The following is a 22,878-nucleotide window of genomic DNA, read 5'->3' on the forward strand; positions in this document are numbered from 1 at the left end:
TATTATTATTATTATTATTATTATTATACCTCCCTATACCCGGAGGTCTGGGGGGTTCACAGAATGGAATTATTATTATTATTAGAATTTATATACCTCCCTATACCCAGAGGTCTCAGGGAGGTTCACAGAATAAAATAAAAATATGATTATTATTATTTGGATCTATATTCCACCCTATACCCAGAGGTCTCAGGATGGTTCACAGTATAAAATCAAAATATTATTATTATTGTTATTATTATTAGAAATTATATACCACACTATACCCGGAGGTCTCAGGGCGGCTCCACAAAATACATAATCAGAATAAAAACAGCAACCCAATAACAACCCTCCCCCCCCAAAAAAAAATCCTGCATTTTAAAAGGGCATAGGATGCGAATCAAATCAACCAAAGGCCTGGTGAAAGAGGGCTATAGAATGCATAGGATTGCTTTGTAAGTCAGTCTGCAGTGTGTGTCTGGGTACATTTCCTCATGGATACATTGCTGTGTGTTTTGTAGCATTAGGGACATCTTACATACTCAAAAGAATCTGATGTACAAACTTTGGACCAGATCCAGATTTAGCCTCTGTGTTGGATCCATTGATATTGCTAAGCTTGACAATAGGTTTTCCATCAGTGGGAAAGGAACGGGTGCAATTTTTGGCATATCCCCTCTAGGTTGCCCTGGAGTGGCAGAAATCACGAAGAAAAGTTTCTCTCATTCTGATGGAAATCTTACTGTCAACTGATTGACACTGTTGAATACAAACCAATGTTCCTCGTGCAAAAACTTGTGGAACAGCCCATGCTGCACAATGTTACAGTGGAGAAATGCATACAAAACTCACAAACCCAGCAGCATTGAACAATTCCCATGTGCATGAGGTGCCTTCAGATGGTGTGATGTATGCCACTTTATGTAGCAAGTTTTAACTCGGGTGTAACGACATAAATTCAGAAAGACTAACCAACCTTTTAATAATAAAAAAAAATGTAAGATAATTTTGCGGGATGTTTACAAACATTTCACATTTTAGTCTGAAGTTGATTTTTAAGCCTGTTACAAGTTGACTAAAATTCAGAAACTGTTTAGCTCATTAGTGTCATAACATTACAGAGACAGATAAATTAATTTTTGGACTCCCAAACATATTTTGTACTTGATGAAGTATTAATCTTCAAAGCAATTGTTGTTGCTGTAATAGTGGCAGATGTCCTCTTTTTAGAAGAAAGATTTAAAAATGGTTTCCCTTAAAATGAGCAAATATTGAAAGTGTGTATAGAATTGCACACTTGTTTGGGATTAGTAAAACCCATTGCATTCAATGGGATTTACTATAAAAGCTTGTCTGGATATGTAGAACGTCCACTGAAATCTGTGAAACTTTCTTCCAAATGAACATGTTTAGGATTTAATTACCTTTTATGTTCAAGTTTTTCCCCCTCCTGTGATCACACATTTTACAATGTTGCTAGCTTTTGAGGATTAAGGTTATATAATTTAGCAAGAACAGCTAATTACTGTACAGTTCTATACATGTCTACTCAAAAGTAAGTCTTACTGTGGCTTACTCCCAAGTAAGTGTGTATAGGATTGCAACTTCATGACTATCATAAGGTATAACTTGATTAAACTGTGTATTAAATATTCTAAACATCAAAGATAGTTTGTATCTTTGTCATATTGAAACTTTTGCTTCAATTTTTGCTTGCCCTAAGACAATTATGGAATCAGCCTTGTGAGAATATGGTACAGTAATTTTCTAGTATGTTCTCTTCATTAAAATTCAGTTGGCATTTCCCTGTTCTCTGGCTTAACTGTGGTTTTTGCTGTGCTTTTGTTCCACGTATGAATAGACCTTGTTGAAAGCCAAAGTAGAAGAGCAAACTTTTCAAAGGCAGCATGAATCACTAAGCAGTGAGACTATAACAAAGTGTACGGACAACTTTACTCACAAAACTATTCAAAGTTGAATATTAATTTCTCAGTTTAATGTAAGTATAACAGATTTTAACAACTGGTAAATATGTGGTTAAGTTTTAGTAATCGGTATACTCCATAATTATTCTAAGTGATTTGGGGGGATAAGTAAAATGGATAAGTTGCATTTATATAACAACAAACTATTTTGTCATGTCATCAAGTACTGTATGCAGTGTGTTTTTAATGCAATCCTATACATTTAATTGGACTTACTCCCACCGGAGTATGTATAGGATTGTTGTGATAATTGTGCTTATTTCCCATTCGGTTGATAATTATGCAGAAGTGAATGTTAGGAAACTGTATTTATATATATATATATATATATATATATATATATATATATATATATATATATATTATTCAAGCTCTTTATAAAAAGTAGAAGTTGTTAAATGGTTTGGATATATTGAATTATACTCATTTAATTTGTTGTATGGATGCTGGCCTATATGAAATATTAAGTATAATTGTTGATTTGTTTGCACACTGGGGTTGCTAAATATGATTAGAATGTAGAGTACAGAATTGTGCACTAATTTGAAAATAGTTATTTACTGTACAATCCTATTATACCCATTTAACTCGGTGGGACTTCTGAGTAGACATGCATAGGAATGTGGTGGTTAAAATTGTCTTCAGTATTTAATAATTCACAATTCAGTCTCTTTTACTATCTTGGAATGGACTTTCGAGTATGAAAATTGTTAGGAGCACAGCTTACTAATGTGATCCTAGCCATGTTAATGTGAAAGTTCTGTAGAAATATGTAACTCGAAATACATTGAAGTAAAAAAGAATGTTCTTAGCTCAAGATCCCCGAACAAATATAGAAACAGTGTAAGATTTATTGGGAACTCCAAATTCAGAAATAAAAGGAAAATTTATTTTCACTTTAAAGCACCATGACCAAGGAGGAATCTTACAGGGAAGAATTTAGTTATGACAGAATGCCAACCTTGGAGCGTGGAAAACAAGAGAATGGAAATTATGTTCCAGATATTAAATCAAGCGACCTTCAACTATCAAAGAGGTTTCATCCATGTTTTAGTTATAAAACATGGATATATTCTTTGCTGATGGGGGTAAGTATGAAATATTATCCCAGCCTGGTCAGGGCTAAATTGGTAAGGTTGTACTGGGCAAATATAGTAGGTTAATTTTTATTACATTATTACCCATGTCATTAAATCTGTTTGAAGTTGGAAAATTTTGATTTTCTAAAAGTACTATTTACTGGAATTAAGTCCTACCAGTGCAAGCCTAATAGTATGGCAAAATGATGCAATTGTCACAGGGGGCTGGGTCAAAGGTAAAGGATTCCTGGACGGTTATGTCCAGTCAAAGGTGACTATGGGGTCTAGCACTCATCTCGCTTTTCAGGCCGAACCAGCGTTTGTCCACAGACAGCTTTCCGGGTCGTGTGGCCAGCATTACTAAACAGCTTCTGGCGCAATGGAGCACCATGATGGAAACCAGAGCACATGTAAACACCGTTTACCTCCCCGCCACAGTGGTACCTCTTTATCTACTTGCACTGGCGTGCTTTCGAACTGCTAGGTTGGCAGGAGCTAGGTTGGCAGGAGCTGGGACAGAGCAATGGGAGCTCACCTGTTGCGGATATTCAAACCGCCGACCTTCTGATCGGCAAGCCCAAGAGGCTCAGTGGTTTAGACCACAGCGCCACCTTTGTCTGGTGCCAGCCCAATAATATGGCAAAATGACAGAATTGTCATAGAGGGTTGGTACGGGGCTTGACAAACTGGTGCTCTCCAGGCTGCATTCTCATCTCATTAACCTCTTGCCTGTCCAGCCAGGTGGTGAGGGCAGGCTCTCTGCTGCCCTTTCCACTACTACTCTCTGCCCCCTCTCCTCTTGCTCTGAGAAAAGGATAAAGGGGTCCTTCTGCAGAATGAGGCCTTCTCGGCAGAATGACCAGGAGAGTGCCATTTAGCTCTTTCCAGCCTAGCGTAAAAAGAGTTTTTCAGCATTCTTCCTTGCTTGCCTTTAGCTTCTGGAATTTCAACCAGTTGGTCTTGAACCACATATGGTTGAAATTGCACGAGTTAAATGTGCATAAGATGTGATTGGATTGTATTTTAAATTGTGCAGTTAGCATAAATTCAAGGTTTTCAAAACCTTTCCAACTGATATGGACCATCCATGCATAAACCACACGAATGACTATAATGTACAATGGTTACCACTGAAATACCATTCCTTAGCTTGACTTTTTTTGTTTTTGTAGACTTGTTTGTTTGTTTTCTCAGTGTGTTAATAATTTTATTATAGTTCGTAGTTTTATAACTGGCATTGCTAAATGTCTAAGTAGACGTAGGTTGCAGTCCTGTATACACTCACCTAGAAGTAAATTCCAGTTTTTGGCACTTGGTGTGTTTTGAAGGATATGATGAATTTGTAGGATGTATGAAGTATTAGGGGAGGTGTGGTACCTCTGGTGGGTCACACATCATGCTCCTTGAGGTAGCATAGGTGCCATCTCGTGCTGAAGATTGTGGGTGTCTGCAACAAAGGGCTTCAATTTTGCCCATTGACTGGGAGGGCAACCCCCACACTAATATTATTGTGGGTGCCAAAGTTGGCTCCAGTGTGAGGTAGTTTGCCCAGCTTTGGTCCCCAACCTGCACTCAGCTCTCACCCATGGCTCCTAGAAGCTGTCAGCATGTGACAGCAGCCACACCCCAGGAAACAGCTTTGACTGGCCGGCCAAACCAGGTGAAGGTAGCCGATAGGTATCAAAGCCTCGGTGAGTTAGGGACTTACCCTGCATGCGAAGACAGGCTCTAGCAGATTAAGCGAATGAGACCAGTAGTTAGTCCAATGGTGAAGAAAGTGGTTTCTGTACGAACTGTAGAAGGAAGTGAGGGGCAGATGGGAAAGTAGCCCTTCCCATCTGGGAAGTCAACCTGGGAGAAGGAAAACTCTGATCCTAAACCTCTGCTGTTTTGCGGGATATCATTAGGAGAAGAAAAGTCCAAAGAGTAAACCCTATACAAGGTAAAGGTAAAGGTACCCCTGCCCGTACGGGCCAGTCGTGTCCGACTCTAGGGTTGTGCGCCCATCTCACTTAAGAGGCCGGGGGCCAGCGCTGTCCAGACACACTTCCAGCTCACGTGGCCAGCGTGACGAAGCTGCTCTGGCGAGCCAGCACCAGCGCAGCACACGGAAACGCCGTTTACCTTCCCGCTATAAGGCGGTACCTATTTATCTACTTGCACTTAGGGGTGCTTTCAAACTGCTAGGTGGGCAGGAGCTGGGACCGAAAGATGGGAGCTCACCCCGCCGTGGGGATTCGAACCGCCGACCATACGATCGGCAAGTCCTAGGCACTGAGGTTTTACCCACAGCGCTACCCGCGTCCCTTTAAACCCTATACAAAGCTGGTGCCCAACATGTCAGCAAGGTCGAGAGGGAGGGCGGATCTTGTTGTTTGGGCAACCCAGGACCTCCATACATACTGCCCAGGCTTGCACCCCAGGGAGGTCACTTGGGTGCAGCTAACACGGCAGTTTGACTTTACACCCAGAGGTCGAGATAGACGGATGCCAACAACAACATGCGAATAAAAGTGAAAAATATAGTTCTTGATACTTCTTGGGAATACTGTGGCTATAATAATTTAAATAATACAATATGCTTGCTTATTAACAGAAAATGTTAGGCACTGAAATTGCTAGCACACGATAGTTGCAAAATAAATGTTTAGTACTAGCAGTAACAGAAATTCCTGAGGATTTCCCCTGAGTACTGTACTTTGTTTAACAGGAACTACTAAAAAAAATACTTAGAATGCTTCACTGCATAGCCACAAGATGTAGACAAGCTGTCTTTGCTGAGAAGTTTCATTGTTTTGTTAAGCATGCCTGCCAAGAAAGGAGCTTATTTTCTTTAGTTAACTTTAATTTACTGCTTTAGTAAGATTTTCTTTTCCTAAATTGTTGTTGCGAGTGACAGCTGACTGACATCTTTTGCTGAATTCTTGCTGTCAGTAGAGGAAGCATCATAAAGAGTTCCACTTATTTTTATGAATATACTGAGCAATTTCAGTCTATTCAGAGACAATGATTCCAGCTAAAATATATAGACTCTACAACACTGAGATTCCCAAAGATTGCTCGTGCTTGGGAGTAAAATATACGCTAAGGAAGAGAGATGACAAGCATTAGAAAAGGCTGAAAGAAAGAGTTACACAGAGACTAAGGGTGCTTCCAGGTGACCTGTTTAGCCGGCATTTATCCTGAGTTGTTTGAAGGGAAAATAGAAAACGTTGGCTGTTTAATGAACATTCACTCTAATTTGTTTGCAGGGAGGCTAGACAATGTGGTGTCAAAATGTTATCACACACTTTCCATTGCATTTTCCTTATCACATCACAAAAGTCTGATCTTTTGGGGAAAACAAGTCTGTTGTGCAAGACCTCCCAGTCATCTATGATTGTGCAAGCAGAATTTACCTGTATGTGATTGAATCCCACCCCAAAATAGCAACAGTCTGGAACTATCCAAATAGACTGTTTGGATGATGCACAATCACACAGAGCAAGAGAAAGTGCTTGTTTGTGTGAATCTTCCCACAAATCCAATGTATTTATTGACATCTATTTTTATTTAGTTAAATACAAACACTTCCTAAGTTGTTATTCTTTTATATTGTTGCCAAGTCATTGCAAAATAGTTCTAGAACTTAGCAGCAAGACAACATGTTCTTTTGACTTATAAAGATCTTTTGATGTTTGGTTTCAGTATCATTAACACAGAGAAACAATTGTTAATGGTTCTAGTATTTTCATTTTTGAAAAGAACTGCCAATTCTCATGAAGTTGCTTAGCTATATAATTTATACTAATAAAGTAATGTAATTTCTTCATTTCAGACTTGCATCCTTGTTACCTCTGGATTTTCACTTTATTTGGGGAATGTTTTTCCATCTGAAATGGATTACTTGCGCTGTGCAGCAGGTTCAGTAAGCATTCATTTTAATTTTTGTGGCTGTTTAGAAATATAAATTAGAAATATAATTCAATTTTCTTATTTTCATTATGCTTCAAAAGCCTTATCTCAGATATACCCCTTGATCCAGAAGTAAACTGCTAACACATGCTCTCTTTAGATAATTCCTCACTCTTGATTTCAGAGAAATTGTTTGCTTTAAAATAATTGGCAGCAGCTTGCTAATTAAACACTTGGTTTTCCCCCCTTCTGCTTTATAATAGCAGATGCAATGTTTAGTTATTGTGTGTTATTTATATTCAAATAAACAATGTAATGAAACATCACATGAGCAAATATCAGGGGCACAGAGAATCCTATAAATTTCCTTCTCTCTCAGGGTATATTTGTAAGCATGAAGCTAGGGTTGTATAAGTATATTTTATCTCTGGATGATGTCTTTTGAGTTTTGTTCTTAGTGTGTTCTCGTGTGCACACACACAAAAGGCCCTGATTCAGTTAAATTAGTTATGACACCAATGGGACTTGAGTGAGTTATGTCCAAATGATTCTCTTAGCTACAGTGGAAGTTTAAAAACCCAGTCCTATGTATTCTATCCTTTCTTACTGCAACATGGAAGACGTTGGCTTTATCAATTCATGTATTGCCAATGAGCAACTGATGTTTAATCTTCTGGACCGACCTGAGATCTTCAGATGAAGAGCAGTATATATTATGAATAGTAATAATAATAATTTCTTCTTGGAAGTAAATCTCCTGGCATATTAATGAATGCATCATAGTGGAGCCCTAAGTCATGGATAGTTCAAGTGGATAGGAGCCAAATTCTGTGACAATTCAGTGTGAACGGGACTCTGTGCTTTGGGTGATTTTAGATGATGAGAAAGTGGGGCTCAGCTGTCACACTGGAACCATCCAAGACATGCTCTCAAGGGTAGGCTCTAAACTGAAGTCAGTGAGTATAAATGAAGATGAGTATCTACCATTGTTAAATCTAAAGACTATTTACAGAAACATTGTAAAATTAACAACTGTTAGAAGGATGTTGGAATAATATTATATGATTTTAGCAGGAATGATATAAAGGATTTGGGAATAATTGACTGTTAATTGGTGAAAGGAGGAGAAGTAAAGTTACATTATATTAAGATAATTTACAGGATTAAAATTTTAAAAGAGGGAAAGGATTTGCTGAAAAGGATAATTGACCTAGAATACAAAAAAGGGAGGTGTGAGGAGGTCAAGGAAATAAGCTAATGAAAGATAAGTAATGAGGAGATTTGATATATTTTTCTTTGTGTTTTTGTTTTTGTTTAATGGATTTTGTTTTTCTGTTTTTTTATATTGTGATGTTTTGTTTTTGTTTAATGTGGTATTTTTACTTTTTCTTTTTGTAACCTTTAAAATTTTAATAAATAGTATTTTTATTTTTTTTTAAAAAGAGTATCTACCATTGTTGACCAGGTCAAGTAACAATAGGCACTGGGACAGATTTAGAGGTTCTGAAGTGGCTGCAAAAGGCCCACTCAGTTGATCTAGAAACAGAATTAGAAGGGTGGCATGCACCATGGGCCTTTACTGCTGGTCTTTACTGCGCTAGCTGGCTTGGGCATGAAATCAGGAAATAACTGCTTTCTCCTCTTTATAAAGAGAAAGGAAAAGAACATTGCTTCATCCTGTTCTGGTTAGGCTAATCTTGGGGTAGGAAACTCTTTCCCCAGTCATATTGGTGGTACAAGAGATCCTGCTCCAGTTAGTCAAGTGGCGCTGTGGGCTAGGACTTGCCGATCGAAAGGTCGGCGGTTCGAATCCCTGCGGCGGGGTGCGCTCCCGCTGCTTGGTCCCAGCGCCTGCCAACCTAGCAGTTTGAAAGCACCTCCGGGTGCAAGTAGATAAATAGGGACCGCTTACCAGCGGGAAGGTAAACGGCGTTTCCGTGTGCGGCTCTGGCTCGCCAGAGCAGCGATGTCACGCTGGCCACGTGACCCGGAAGTGTCTCCGGACAGCGCTGGCCCCTGGCCTCTTAAGTGAGATGGGCGCACAACCCCAGAGTCTGTCAAGACTGGCCCGTACGGGCAGGGGTACCTTTACCTTTACCTTTACAACTTCAGGGCAAGAGGAAATGAACTCTTGAGGAGGGAATACAGCCTGCTACTGTATCACAAAGCAACCACACCATATTTACCTGATACCTATCTGCCTATATCTCTGTAGCTTAATGAAAAACAGGGTGCTGACCAAGGGGCAACAGTTCTGATCCAGCTGCCTCAAACAGTCAGCTGCATCTTATCTCTCTGCTATTCACAGAAAACCATTGACCATGTTGGATGGGAGTTGGAGTTCAACAACATCCAGAGGGCCACTTGTTCCTCATACCCACCTTGGTATCAAGCCTTCCAAGTTCCGTTAAACATTTGCTCACTGTACAGTCTGAAAGAATTGTTGTTGTTGTTGTTTAGTTGTTTAGTCGTGTCCGACTCTTCGTGACCCCATGGACCAGAGCACGCCAGGCACTCCTGTCTTCCACTGCCTCCCGCAGTTTGGTCAAACTCATGTTCGTAGCTTCGAGAACACTGTCCAACCATCTCGTCCTCTGTCGTCCCTTTCTCCTTGTGCCCTCAATCTTTCCCAACATCAGGGTCTTTTCCAGGGAGTCTTCTCTTCTCATGAGGTGGCCAAAGTATTGGAGCCTCTGCTTCACGATCTGTCCTTCCAGTGAGCACTCAGGGCTGATTTCCTTCAGAATGGATAGGTTTGATCTTCTTGCAGTCCATGGGACTCTCCAGGGTCTCCTCCAGCACCATAATTCAAAAGCATCAATTCTTCGGCAATCAACCTTCTTTATGGTCCAGCTCTCACTTCCATACATCACTACTGGGAAAACCATAGCTTTAACTATACGGACCTTTGTTGGCAAGGTGAAGTCTCTGCTTTTTAAGATGCTGTAGAATTAGGCATTCTTAAACACATTTATTTCAGTGAACTGAGTTTAAATGTGTCCATCCCTGTATTGGATTGTGGCCTTTGTGGATTTTGTTAAAATAACATTCTTATTTTCTGTTATGATTATTTTTCATATCTGTAGCACTTTTCAGGGTGCATTCATTGCACCATGTATCGTGTGTCACAGGGCTTTTGGATGCGTTTACCAAACATTCACCTTCCCGTCACTCCATGGCAAATCATTTTTGAAATGGAGCGTACGTCTCAAAAAAAAAAAAAAAATGTGTTTGGGTTATTTGGGGTCTGCTGTTTTGTTTTAAGTCAGTGGTCAGTGGTCTCATGTGTTAAAGCCCTTGGGAACATCTTAAATAGAGCTTTGGATTGTGACTCTTACCTTTATCACAGTAAATTTATGTTTAGGGCAGTGGTGGTAGGTAATCTGTAGCCTAAATTCAAAAGCCCTCTGCAAGTTCAGACTTGCCAGAAGAGAGTACGGAGGAAGAGACAGAAATAGTGGGTTTCAGAAAGAGAAAACAAACAAACAAACAAACAAAAATTTAGCCTGAAAGATAATGGATTTGCCTAAATTATCCAAAAGCTTTATGGGTGAGATGGGGCTTTTGCTGTGATTTACTATGTTCACATAGGCAAAGTATGTCTATTCTATACTCAGTGGGAAATTTTATTATTCATGAAATTCTAGTTTAGTTTGTAAATTGTACTCTTAATTTTCATTAATTTCTCTCCAGTGTATTCCCTCAGCAGCTGTGAGTTTTGCCATAGCCCGAAACAAAGTTAATGTGGTAAGTACTTTATAAGCTTGGAATGACTGTTAACACTTACTTTCTTTAATTAAAGCAAAAATGAAATATTCTTAATGTGTGTGTGTGTTGTTTTTTGTTTTTGTTTTTACAGATACCCAATTTCCAGATGCTGTTTGTTTCTACATTTGCTATTACAACAACATGTTTAGTTTGGTTTGGATGCAAACTTGTCTTGAACCCTACAGCAGTAAATGTGAGCTCTTAACAATAAAGATAAATTCTATAATTAGTTTATTTGATATTAAGTTTGCTTATTTTGTTCATTGTATATATATTAGCTTTCAAAAAGTTAATCAGACACTACTTAGGCACTATTTCATAATTTGCTGCTTTTGTTTTTAAATCTGAAGAGACTTTATAGGAAAATACTTTTAATGTTTTAATGCTGGCATGTGTTTGGGCATTTCATTTCCGCTTCTTTCCTTGCTATATTATTATTGGTTATCAAGCAACAAATGATCAGACATATCAAATAGATTGCCAGCAATTCTCATTCTCAAAACTCTAGGTATAAAAAATTGAGCGAGCTGTTCTAGGCCTGATTCAAAATTTGCTTTTGCATTATGCTAGCCATTGAAAAACCATAACTGTGTTGATCCTGTTCCACATGGAAGGTTTGTGTGAAATGGTTCCCTATATGGTTCATCCAGTTTTAAGTATGCCAATGCAAAGCCCCTGTTTAGAGGGGCTAAACTAGAATGGTTAGCCAAACGTCATGAGAAGCCACAACAATGGTGCTCCTATGGTTCCATTTTTCATCGCAAGTGCTCCATTGCAAAGAAGAGAAGAAGAAGAGTTTGGATTTGATATCCCGCCTTTCACTCCAGCTTTCATGCTCTGGATCGGACCGGGTGACATTATAGTAATTATGTAGATAAGTTTATGCTAATCTAAATTTTTTTAAATACCTTTTATGCACAGATAAATTTCAACTTAATTCTCCTCATTCTACTGGAAATTTTCATGGCAACTACTGTAATAATTTCAGCAAGGTTTAACGAGGAGTGCTGCAGGAGGAAGAAAGTAAGTTTTTCCTTAAATATTTCTAAAATAGCCTAAAGGCTCTCTACAGTCTCTACTTCATATGTGCATACTGCCTCAGAAACATAGCCACAGTGATTCTGTCATATATCTATGATATCAAATACATGTGTACTACTAAATATTGGGGGTTTTGGGGTGCATTTCTGCTGGGGAGTAACTCCTTTTTTCTGTATTTTATATGAGCATTACAGATTTCATACAAACATCTTTCTGGCAGTGAGATCAGGAGCTTCCTTTTTCCTTTCCGGATAGCACATGCTACTTTCAAATATTATCAGTGCAATGCAACCCCACTTTGTACTGGGCTCAGTGGCGGTGTATTGGACAGAGATACTCTTCTGTCTAGTCTTGCCAGTCTTCACTGTGAAGTAATGTCAGCATTATTCTGCTGGCATGGAGCTTCCTGTTTGGCTCACCAAATGGGGCATTGAGGGACTGAGCCATCCCTAGCCAGCCTCATTGTTGCCACATGATGGCATTGGGCCTGATTGCTGCACCAGCTCCAGGCTGACGCCCCAACTTTTGCCCAGGCAGGTACATGCAGCAAGGATGTGGATGTAACTGTAACTCTGCAATTCAGTTAAGCCCCACTGGGCAGTGGCCAAGGTTTACGTTGCATCCTAAATCAATACAGTCATACCTCGGGTTAAATATGCTTCAGGTTGAGCATTTTCAGGTTATGCTCCACGGCAACCCGGAAGTTACGGAATGCGTTGCTTCTGGGTTTTGCCGCTCGCGCATGCACAGATGCTCAAAATTATGTCATGCACATGTGCAGACGCTGCGAATCGTGATCCGCACAGGCGCAGACGCGGGTTGCATTCGCTTCAGGATTCTAACAGGTGCCATTCGCATCCAGAGGTACCACTGTATCCACATTGTAATGTCTACAAGTACAGAAAATCTATCTTTGCTGTAGCAATTTTCTTGTGAATACACTGGGCCTGTATAGTTATGTATAGTCCAGACAGTCCAACATCTCCATAAAATGTATTGTCTATAGCAGTGGTGTCCAAACTTTTTTCAAAGAGGGCCAGATTTGATGAAATGAAGGGCCCTGAGGGCCGACCAAAGTTGTTGACCATTTTTTTAGGATTGAAGTTGTTGAGCTTTTTTGGGGATTAAAGTTGTTGAGGTTTTTTAGGATTTTATCCCAGGAAATAAACTGCCACAGGGGCCAAATTAAACTGACCAGTGGGCTGAATTAGGCCCCCGAAACAGTCTTTGGACATGCCTGGTCTATAGCTTTGCTAGCGTATTCACCCATGTGGATATATGAAAATTACAGAATGACCGCTCCCCACTTAAAACGGGGGGCGCCCTTTGCGGGGACGCGTGCAGCCCTGGATCTGGAGTGGCCCCATCAGCATAGGCTTTGCCTTCCCTCAGGTGGGATACCTGGAGGTCCCCGCCTAACCCCAGTGAGTTGTCCAATCCCACCTGGGGGAAGCGTTGCCAGGGAAATCCCCCCCCCACACACTGGATAACCCTGATGCTCCCTAGGTCCCCGGCTGGGGACTGGGGAGGGAGAACGCCCAATGCCTGAGCCAAGGTCTACCCACATTTGAAATTTAATAAAGTTGTGGCCAATTTAATCCCATAGCACGTTGTCTAGAGTCGTTATTCCACATGACGGGGGGGACCACTCGGGATCTGGGGACTCCGCCTGTCCACGCAATACAAGGAAACGGGGAGCTACAAAATCAAATAGCCTTATTTCACCTTAAAAACTAACAAAACTTGTTTGTGGTGGAAGAGTAAGACTAAGATTCTCAAACAATTTATTCTATTTAGCTAATCTTAGGTAGGATCTTACATAAGTAGAATGATTTTTCCTCCCTTAGCACAATATGCGTACTTAAGAAAAGAGAACTGAAAGCTGTGTCGGTGTTAGCACAAGGTGTTGCACAATTTCTTGGACAAGGTCTTTCACAACATCTCAAGATGCACACTTGAACTCCTTGTTGTGCCTAGTTTTCTGCTAGCTGTTGCTTAACAGTTTGCAGAACAGTGCAGCTGCCAGAATTTCTTTCATTGCACTATCTCTGGAACTAATCCCCTATCTATGTAATCCTCCTTCTGAGCAAGCTGTTTTATGAATGGTATTGACATTTCAGCTGCAGTACTTCAGCATGAGTGGGTCATGTTAATGAACAGGCATATTTGTGTACATATACGTACATGTGTAGATATGTAGATGGATAGATTTGTATATCTTGACATGGAGAGAGGGAGAAATTATGCTGGTATGTCTTGTATTTTAGTATTTTATGCACACAGATGGAAGCAGCAGGAGGAAAAGGTCCTTTTCACATAAAACACACACAGCTATGTGTGTTATGGGTTACATGAGTTCAAACATGAATTCCCTTTTAAGTTTTTAAACATAAAGTCGTAAGTTACCAAGTTGTAAGTTCTTCCAATCTGCGGGTAGCTTCTACACCCAGATGACTAATGCTTGGTTAATAGTTTATTTACTCTGATAATCTTTTCCCCCCTTTTAGACGACAATGTATGATAGTGCGATCACATTGAATAATGTCAGCTTTCCAGCACGGATCCTAAAATCCTATTCAGTAAGAGATCTTTGTTTTATCAGTCTCTAAGAATCTGCTATGAATTATGTATAATTTTATATAATATATTTTTAATTATATAAAAATCCCAAGCAAATTCTTCTTCTTTTTTAGGTAATTGAAGTGATTATTGGAATTTCTGCTGTGTTTGGTGGAATAATAGCTTTGAATATGGATGTGCTAGTCTCAGGGCCATATCTTTCAGTAACTTTCTTTTGGATTTTAGTGGCTGTAAGTATTACATCATTGAATATAACATTTTATAAACTGTTGTTCACTTTGATGAATAACAGGTTTTTAAATGTACCATCAGTGTCTTATACATATATATTAGGAACATTCTACTTATTCTTGTAAAACTGTCACACTTTATTATTAACAGCATTTGTACACCTTTAAGTAACAACATTCTGTACAGATAAGAAAGGCTGGTACTCTTGACCAGCATTCAACCAACTTGCTTCATCTACACAATGATTTCTGCTTGTGCAGTGGACTTTCCCCCTCCTCTTCCTGTGTGCATCTCTCCCCAGATCTGTTCTGGAGGGCTGGGAGAACCCCCAGAACAGATTTAGGGTAGGCAGGCAGGGAGGAGAGAGGAAAAGGTTCCGTTGCATAAGTGGAAATCTTTGTGCTGAGAGTATGAATTAATTGGAAGACCACATTGTGTCTTAATTTACAAAAGAGCCCAGGTCCTTTGTAGTCAGGCATATTAAAAAACAAAAACAAAACTGGATTCAGAAAGGTGTGTGATCTAGTAAAAATCAAGGAATATGAATCAGGAAAAAGAACTGAGAGATTCCAGCATTTATCCAGGCTCTGTTTCCTTAGAAAGAAGGCTGTTGGTTATTTAGACTATATGGTCTTATTTACACATATATACAACCTGAGTACAAGATGGAGGGACTCACGACATTAATAGTCTAACACAAAGGCTAGCTCTTTGCTTCTTGTTCTCCTTCGCACAAGGTGAAGTGGCATTCAGCGAGGTGAGGGGGGGAGGCTTATTCCCTCCTCCCAGAAGCAGCATTAATTAGCATTAACTTGTTTCTATAGCAATATGGCTAACTATTTAGACACGTTAAAAATGTATTTACAAGTCTAGCAAGGACCATTAACTTAAAAAAACCTAGTTTGATCAGTTCAGCAGTTACTTCCAGTGTAGACCATGTTTTACAGATACAAAATTATAGGTTTGGTTGGGACCCACCGGCATCATCCAAACCAGTCCTTTAATCCTATATACATACAACTTATTGGTGCAGATAAGAGTTTGAGATGGTATATCCCATTCGAGCTATAATCAAATGCCGACTTTTCTAGCCCCATTGAACACAGCGGGACATACCACTGACTAAATCTGCATTGGGTTACTCTTTAAATCAGTTAGGTAGATAGTGTGTATTTTATAATTTTCCAGTGGGCACTAGGACTCCGCAAAGTGGGGAGCATGTTCCTTCTCTTCCTCAAAGCAGGAAAAAGTGTCTTCACTCCAGCAGCATCTCTGATTGATTCCCACCCACCCCCCCTTACTGGAGTGATCGTTCACGCTCTGGCCAAGTTTGCTAGTACTCCAGAGGAGGGGGTCAGTCAGAGATTCTGTTGGAGTGAATCCTGCCTCAAGCAACAGCAGGAATATGTTGCCTACTTGGTGGTGTCCCAGTGCCCTTTCCCTTCTTAAAAGGTAAAAGGTAAAGGTACCCCTGCCCGTACGGGCCAGTCTTGACAGACTCTGGGGTTGTGCGCCCATCTCACTTAAGAGGCCAGGGGCCAGCGCTGTCCGGAGACACTTCCGGGTCACGTGGCCAGCGTGACAAAGCTGCATCTGGCGAGCCAGAGCCGCACACGGAAACACCGTTTACCTTCCCGCTGGTAAGCGGTCCCTATTTATCTACTTGCACCCGGAGGTGCTTTCGAACTGCTAGGTTGGCAGGCGCTGGGACCGAGCAGCGGGAGCGCACCCCGCCGCAGGGATTCGAACCGCCGACCTTTCGATCGGCAAGCCCTAGGCGCTGAGGCTTTAACCCACAGCGCCACCTGCGTCCCCAGCTTCCCTTCTTATAAAACAACAAAAAATCATTGGAAGTGCAGTTGGGGTAATAAGTGTATTTGCTAATAGGCACTGCTCTACCCAAATATATCCTGATTGGTTCTGAACATTTCCTCATATTTAGTTTCTTTTTAGTGTTTTCCCAGTGCCATTGCAAGTCATGTTGCTGCTGAATATCCAAGCAAATGCTTGGTAAGTATATTATTAAAACAGTCTGGTGGAAGTACTTCAATAAACTGATGCAATCATAAATGTTATGGTGAAAATAGGTCCAGTAGAACTTTCTGAAAATTGAACAGGAACTAGACTGATTTAATATTTCTGCCATTTCAAATCTCTTCATTTGGGCCAGAGAGTGATGATATTTTTTCACACAGTTTATGAAGGAGGCATAATGGAATCATTATCTTCTGGGTGCCCAGTGATGCCTTAGTGATCTCCAACAAATTGGTTTTATAGATGTTTATGTTTCTTAAAAAACTGATTGGATAGGAGATTAATAGTGGGTCAAAATGCTCTGTACCTCTACATCCAAAAGCATTGCAATCCTTATTTATTGCACCTTGATGGTCTCCATTCCATCCAAAATGTTACCATCTGCTACATTAGCTACATAAAGCATAGTGAGAATTCTCTACTGGCTCACAGACAGTATCAAACTTTATGATTTGACTTTTTCATACATAGTTATATCTCTCCCTATGCTGTGATGCATTTCAAAGCTGGAGAGTCTGTAAGCATTTAATAGTGTAATGCTATGTATGTCTACTCAAAAATAAGCTCCATTGGTTTCAATGGTACTTCCTAGTAGTTGTGCTTAGGAATGCAGTCTAACTATATCTGTAGTCACTTTTGGTCCCAGCTGCACGTGTAATGTTTTACTCTCCTTTCCCCCCATATCTGTTTTGTTGTCTTTCTCCCTTATTCACAATTATCCAAAGCACCACACAAATGGAACACAGCATGCAGTTCTTTAGGGGACTGGGCCTTTGTCTGGATGTTACGAATACCTTGGGTGCTCTGAATACACACTTATTAATATGAGTTCTAAAATATTTATCAATGTAAATACTTTATACTCCTCATTCACTTTTCCAGGGACTAAACTTATATTTTGAATTTATTTTTATGAGTAAATTGCAGCAAACTTCATTTATGCAAGCTTGCTCAGAGACACAAGAATACATACAACATGAATCTTTTTTTAATTAATAACAAATATCTATCTAATCACAATGCTATGTTTCATTTTAGGTAGAAGTCCTGATTGCCATAAGCAGTGTTACATCTCCATTATTATTCACAGCTTCAGGATACTTGTCCTTCAGTATCATGCGAATTGTTGACATCTTTAAAAACTATCCACCAACAGTTAAAGTATGTATTGCTTTTGAATTACCAAGCAAACAATCAATGTATCTTGTCAGTGTGTTTTGTGACCAAGGCCACAATGTTCCGTACAAACTACTGCTTTCTATTCTAAATAGTCCTCACTTTTATAAATGCTGTGATTCAGTTTTTTTTATGTGTGACTTTGGAACATGTAGGGAGAGAAGTAGGACTATTGTGTTGTGTGCAAGCAGGATTGCTTTGGAGCCTGAGAAGTTGTGAGCCAGGATCAGGAGCCAAAGGGAAGCAAGATCAGAGAGGGAGTGTAGCATATTTAAATTACCTATACATTATTTGGCTGCATTCTTACAGTTTACCATAGCATGCTGGCTGAGTAAAAGCTAGTGAATGTATGTAACATTTCCCCCCTGTGATATCACTTGTGCAGTTTCTAGTTCTTGAGATGTTTTAGAGATGCTTATCAGTTGATTGAAATCTGTTTATCTGTTGCTTGCAAATTTGCATCTTGCCAAGAACGTCAGTTTCAGGAAATAATTTCAGTCATACTGTAAAGCATGACAGGTTTGTTCTTGCCAGGTATGATTACTTAATGTGCTGTGGTAACGGAATGTGCTGGGACTCCCAACCACAGATGTCCAAAACAAAGGTCTCAGCCACTTTAAAACATGAGCTACGAAAGCATAGGGTACATGGCCTTTTCCCAAGGTATTATGCTACTACTACTGTTTGAGTTTATACTTATCCTTATATTTATCCTTATTCTTGTACACATTGTAGTGCATAAATATTATTTTTGCTGCACTATAAGAGGTGGGGAAGTATAAACTACAACTTTAGTTCCTATAATATCAGGAGATTATCTGCCAATTTATATCCAGTGTTAGCAATTATTTAGAGTAAGTCTATGTAGTATATAAGGAGTACAGCAGATCTGCCATAATGTTTTGTGGTTTTCCCATAATTTCCCTAATGACTATAAAACATATACAAAATGTGGCCCATAGTTGCTGCTTTCTGCGAGGGAGAACTGGAAGGCGATACAGTGGTACCTTGGTTCTCAAACTTAATCCGTTCCGGAATTCTGTTCCAAAACCAAAGCGTTCCAAAACCAAGGCATGCTTTCCCATAGCAAGTAATGCAGAACAGTTTAATCCGCTCCAGATTTTTGAAAACAACCCCCAAAACAGCAACTTAACATGAATTTTGCTATCTAACAAGACAATTAATCCATAAAATGAAAGCAATAAACAATGTACTGCAGTCACACAATCAATCAGTAGCTGAACTGGGTTCCACACAGTCACAAAAAAAAGAGCCACAAAAACGCAAAATAAATAGCAAAAACAGACAGACCTCAGCATAACTCTCAAAATGGAAGTGTGGCACTCAAATCGGAAGCGTAACACTCAAAACGGAGCACGTTCAGCTTCTGAAAAAAGTTCGCAAACTGGAACACTTTCTTCTGGGTTTGCAGTGTTTGGGTTCTAAGTTGTTTGAGTACCAAGGCGTTTGAGAACCAAGGTACCACTGTGGGAAGGTTAGCACTGTGCAGAAGCACTGAATTGGCTCTATCATATCATGTCAGCTCCCCTTTCCCTCCTGGTCAGTGGGCAATGAATCTTGCCCAGAGGCTAGGCATGCAATGGCAACCCTCCTTACCAATTGCCTGAGTCCTGAGTGGGAACAAGTGCTGATCACAGCCCTTAGAGATTTCATGGGAGTTGGCATTGGGTGAGCACAGAGAGAAGGAGGAATAAGTAAAAATCTGTTTTCTTACAAGTCAAACTATGGAAAAACTTTGTAAATCTGTTTGCGTGGACAGGCGGAGTCCCCAGATCCCGAGTGGTCCCCCCCGTCATGTGGAATAACGACTCTAGACAACGTGCTATGGGATTAAATTGGCCACAACTTTATTAAATTTCAAATGTGGGTAGACCTTGGCTCAGGCATTGGGCGTTCTCCCTCCCTAGTCCCCAGCCGGGGACCTAGGGAGCATCAGGGTTATCCAGTGTGTGGGGGGGGGGGATGGGCCGGCTCTGGAGAACATATGTTCAAGCAGAGATAGCCGCCCCCGTTACGCCGCCGCAGGGGAGAGCAATGACGACCTTTCGGCGTACGGCCAAAGCCTCCCTTCAAAAACCCCTTTAACGGGGAACCCTGGTATCGCCGCCGCAAAGAGGAAGATGGACTAAAGGATTCCGCCCAAGGCCTGATACCGCCAAAGTTGTGACGTTTTGCTACGGGAAAGGCGAAACCTGCCAATGCAGGGAAATTCCTTTCCGGCCCTTTAACAGCGACCTAATCGTAGCAGCGCCCGCATACCTGTGGAGACAGGTTAACCTGCAAAACCTATGAAGAAAAGATAACCTGCAAAAGAAGGCATTAACTGAGGGTGGGTAGGGTGGGAGAAGCTCTGGAGCCAAGTGAGGATTAACAAGTAAGATCCACCCTCTATTGTGTGGGCAGGTAATCCCTCCCCTTACCTGGCCTGGTTTCCCTGGCAACGCTTCCCCCAGGTGGGATTGGACAACTCACTGGGGTTAGGCGGGGACCTCCAGGTATCCCACCTGAGGGAAGGCAAAGCCTATGCTGATGGGGCCACTCCAGATCCAGGGCTGCACGCGTCCCCGCAAAGGGCGCCCCCCGTTTTAAGTGGGGAGCGGTCATTCCTTTTGCATTCACATAATAAGGAAATATATACACTTGAATGTGGTATGCCTGGGCATTCACACTTCATATTGGAAAACTCATGCTAATAAATGGTGACAAAATATGCCGCTGGCTCCCAAACCAGGACAGAATGGCCTTTAAGGATATAGAAATTTGATATTGGAAGTAAGGGGAAACCAGAGCATTGCAGGTGCTTCCAGTAAATGTGACCTTTGGAGGCAGAAAAGTGTGTAACAGTTAGCATACCTAAAGGCTAAAGCCTTTTCTATGTATGTATTAATTTTTTTAGCAGTCTTACGACGTGCTCCTCCTGCTTCTAATGCTGATGCTGTTAATTCAAGCTTTCCTGACTACTGGCACTGTCATATTGTGTGTAAGCTTCAAGGCAAAAATGAAGATGCGGGATTCAGTGTGGGCTGTGCCACAGATGAACAAACAAGAGTACAAAACAACAGAGGTGAGGGATGATTTCACTTTAAAATTGGTGTAATTATGGAATGCTGCTGATCATTTCAGTTTCATTGCCAGCACCCATCACAGTTCTTCTTTAAAATACAGATTTATTTGTAAGTGAATGTTATATTGACATGGCTAAGTGTGAACGAGCAAACGTGGGTTCCTAAACTGCAGATTTTGCTTACAGTGCTCCTACTGGAACTAAGCCATGCTGTCTGGAACTAAGCCATGGTTTGGCTTTGTGTTACTTCCAGACCCAGGCTCATAGCTCCAGGCAAACCACAAGCTGTAACTAAGTTTGTTCATGGTTTACCACATGCTTAATCTAGGGAGAGGACCTGATTCAGATTGGGACTGCAGTAAAGTGGGCGGGGGGATTGTTTTAAGTTTTTCCTCCAATGCCATTTTATCAATGAAAATTCCCCCCCGAAAGGGCTAAAGGTAAAGGGACCCCTGACCAGTTGTGACCGACTCTGGGGTTGCGGCACTCATCTCGCTTTATTGGCCGAGGGAGCCGGCGTACAGCTTCCGGGTCATGTGGCCAGCATGACTATGCCGCTTCTGGCAAACCAGAGCAGCGCACGGAAACACCTTTTACCTTCCCGCCGGAGCGGTACCTATTTATCTACTTGCACTTTGACGTGCTTTCGAACTGCTAGGTTGACAGGAGCAGGGACCGAGCAACGGGAGCTCACTTCGTAGCAGGGATTCCAAACTGCCGACCTTCTGATCAGCAAGTCCTAGGCTCTGTGGTTAAGTGCCCCCAAAGAGAAACTGGTACGTGCCTCCAAAGCTGCCTGGGCAAACATCAGTTGGGGGGGGGCATTTTGGTCAAGAAAATGGCATGAAGGAAGGGGTTATATCCCTCTCACCCTGCACTGCAGTCCCAATCTGGATTAGGCATCTTCACTGTTACTAAAAGGTAAAGGTAAAGGTACCCCTGCCCGTACGGGCCAGTCTTGACAGACTCTGGGGTTGTGCGCCCATCTCACTTAAGAGGCCAGGGGCCAGCGCTGTCCGGAGACACTTCCGGGTCACGTGGCCAGCGTGACATCGCTGCTCTGGCGAGCCTGATCCGCACACGGAAACGCCGTTTACCTTCCCGCTGGTAAGCGGTCCCTATTTATCTACTTGCACCCGGAGGTGCTTTCGAACTGCTAGGTTGGCAGGCGCTGGGACCGAGCAGCGGGAGCGCACCCCGCCGCAGGGATTCGAACCGCCGACCTTTCGATCGGCAAGTCCTAGGCACTGAGGCTTTAACCCACAGCGCCACCTGCGTCCTACTTTCTTATAAAAATGCAAGACGTGGAAATGTGATCACACATCTAATGTATCATCTAGTGATTTACCCTTAGTCTGGATTCTTCCATTCTAATTTGTCAATAACAGTGTTTGATTTTTTTTTTTGTAGGTTTCCAATAACAGCATGAAGGATTTCGACAAAGAGAAGGCTTGGAAAGCTGTTGTAGTGCAAATGGCCCAGTAATCTGGATTTAGGAAACTGAAGCAGGAAAATTGCTGGAATAAGGGCATGCTAGCCTTTGCATTTGCAAGTGTTATGGGCACAGTCACAAACATCATGACAGCCCTACTGACCACTTCCCTGTGGTTTCCAAACAGTAGAATCTAGTCAGAATGTTAGCGCCATGCAATCTTCCTTTAAAACCTCTCTCATCCCTTTCTAATAACTTAGAAATTAGTATAGCTTCAAGTTTGCAACACAGCTTGTTTCAACAGAGTGTGTCTTTCATTTTAGAGTACTAGCATCTTAATTGCAAACCGACTCTACAACCAGAAACTGCCATCTGAACAGCTAAACATAAGTAACTGTGTGGTAGGTCTTGCTTATTGCAAGAGAACTAATATAACCGCTGGTATTCAGTTGATGTTAACAGACACATTTATAAAGTTACAAATGTGTGTCATCGTTGATGCTTTTGCCTATAAACTTCACTTTTGTAGGAGTTAAGTCCTTAAGAATCGCTTATTACTTTTGTATAAAATAAACATCTTTACCACAA

General features: G+C 41.1%; 1 protein-coding gene across 2 annotated transcripts in view; it reads left to right on the forward strand.

Annotated features, from left to right (window-relative positions):
* MLC1 (modulator of VRAC current 1) overlaps positions 1-22,878 on the forward strand; it is a 23,603-nt gene extending 725 nt beyond the window's left edge. For both annotated transcript variants that reach the window (XM_079994365.1, XM_079994366.1), the window contains exons 2-13: positions 1,847-1,984; positions 2,875-3,058; positions 6,867-6,956; positions 10,637-10,690; positions 10,803-10,904; positions 11,633-11,734; positions 14,260-14,331; positions 14,446-14,562; positions 16,517-16,573; positions 17,636-17,758; positions 20,691-20,858; positions 22,269-22,878. In XM_079994365.1, the coding sequence (XP_079850491.1) occupies positions 2,879-3,058; positions 6,867-6,956; positions 10,637-10,690; positions 10,803-10,904; positions 11,633-11,734; positions 14,260-14,331; positions 14,446-14,562; positions 16,517-16,573; positions 17,636-17,758; positions 20,691-20,858; positions 22,269-22,343 (1,140 nt within the window). In that variant the 5' untranslated portion in view covers positions 1,847-1,984; positions 2,875-2,878 and the 3' untranslated portion in view covers positions 22,344-22,878. The remainder of the gene's footprint in view (positions 1-1,846; positions 1,985-2,874; positions 3,059-6,866; positions 6,957-10,636; positions 10,691-10,802; positions 10,905-11,632; positions 11,735-14,259; positions 14,332-14,445; positions 14,563-16,516; positions 16,574-17,635; positions 17,759-20,690; positions 20,859-22,268) is intronic.

The sequence above is a fragment of the Podarcis cretensis genome, assembly GCF_951804945.1.
Source record: "Podarcis cretensis genome assembly, chromosome: 10".
Classification (NCBI taxonomy): Eukaryota; Metazoa; Chordata; class Lepidosauria; order Squamata; family Lacertidae; genus Podarcis; species Podarcis cretensis.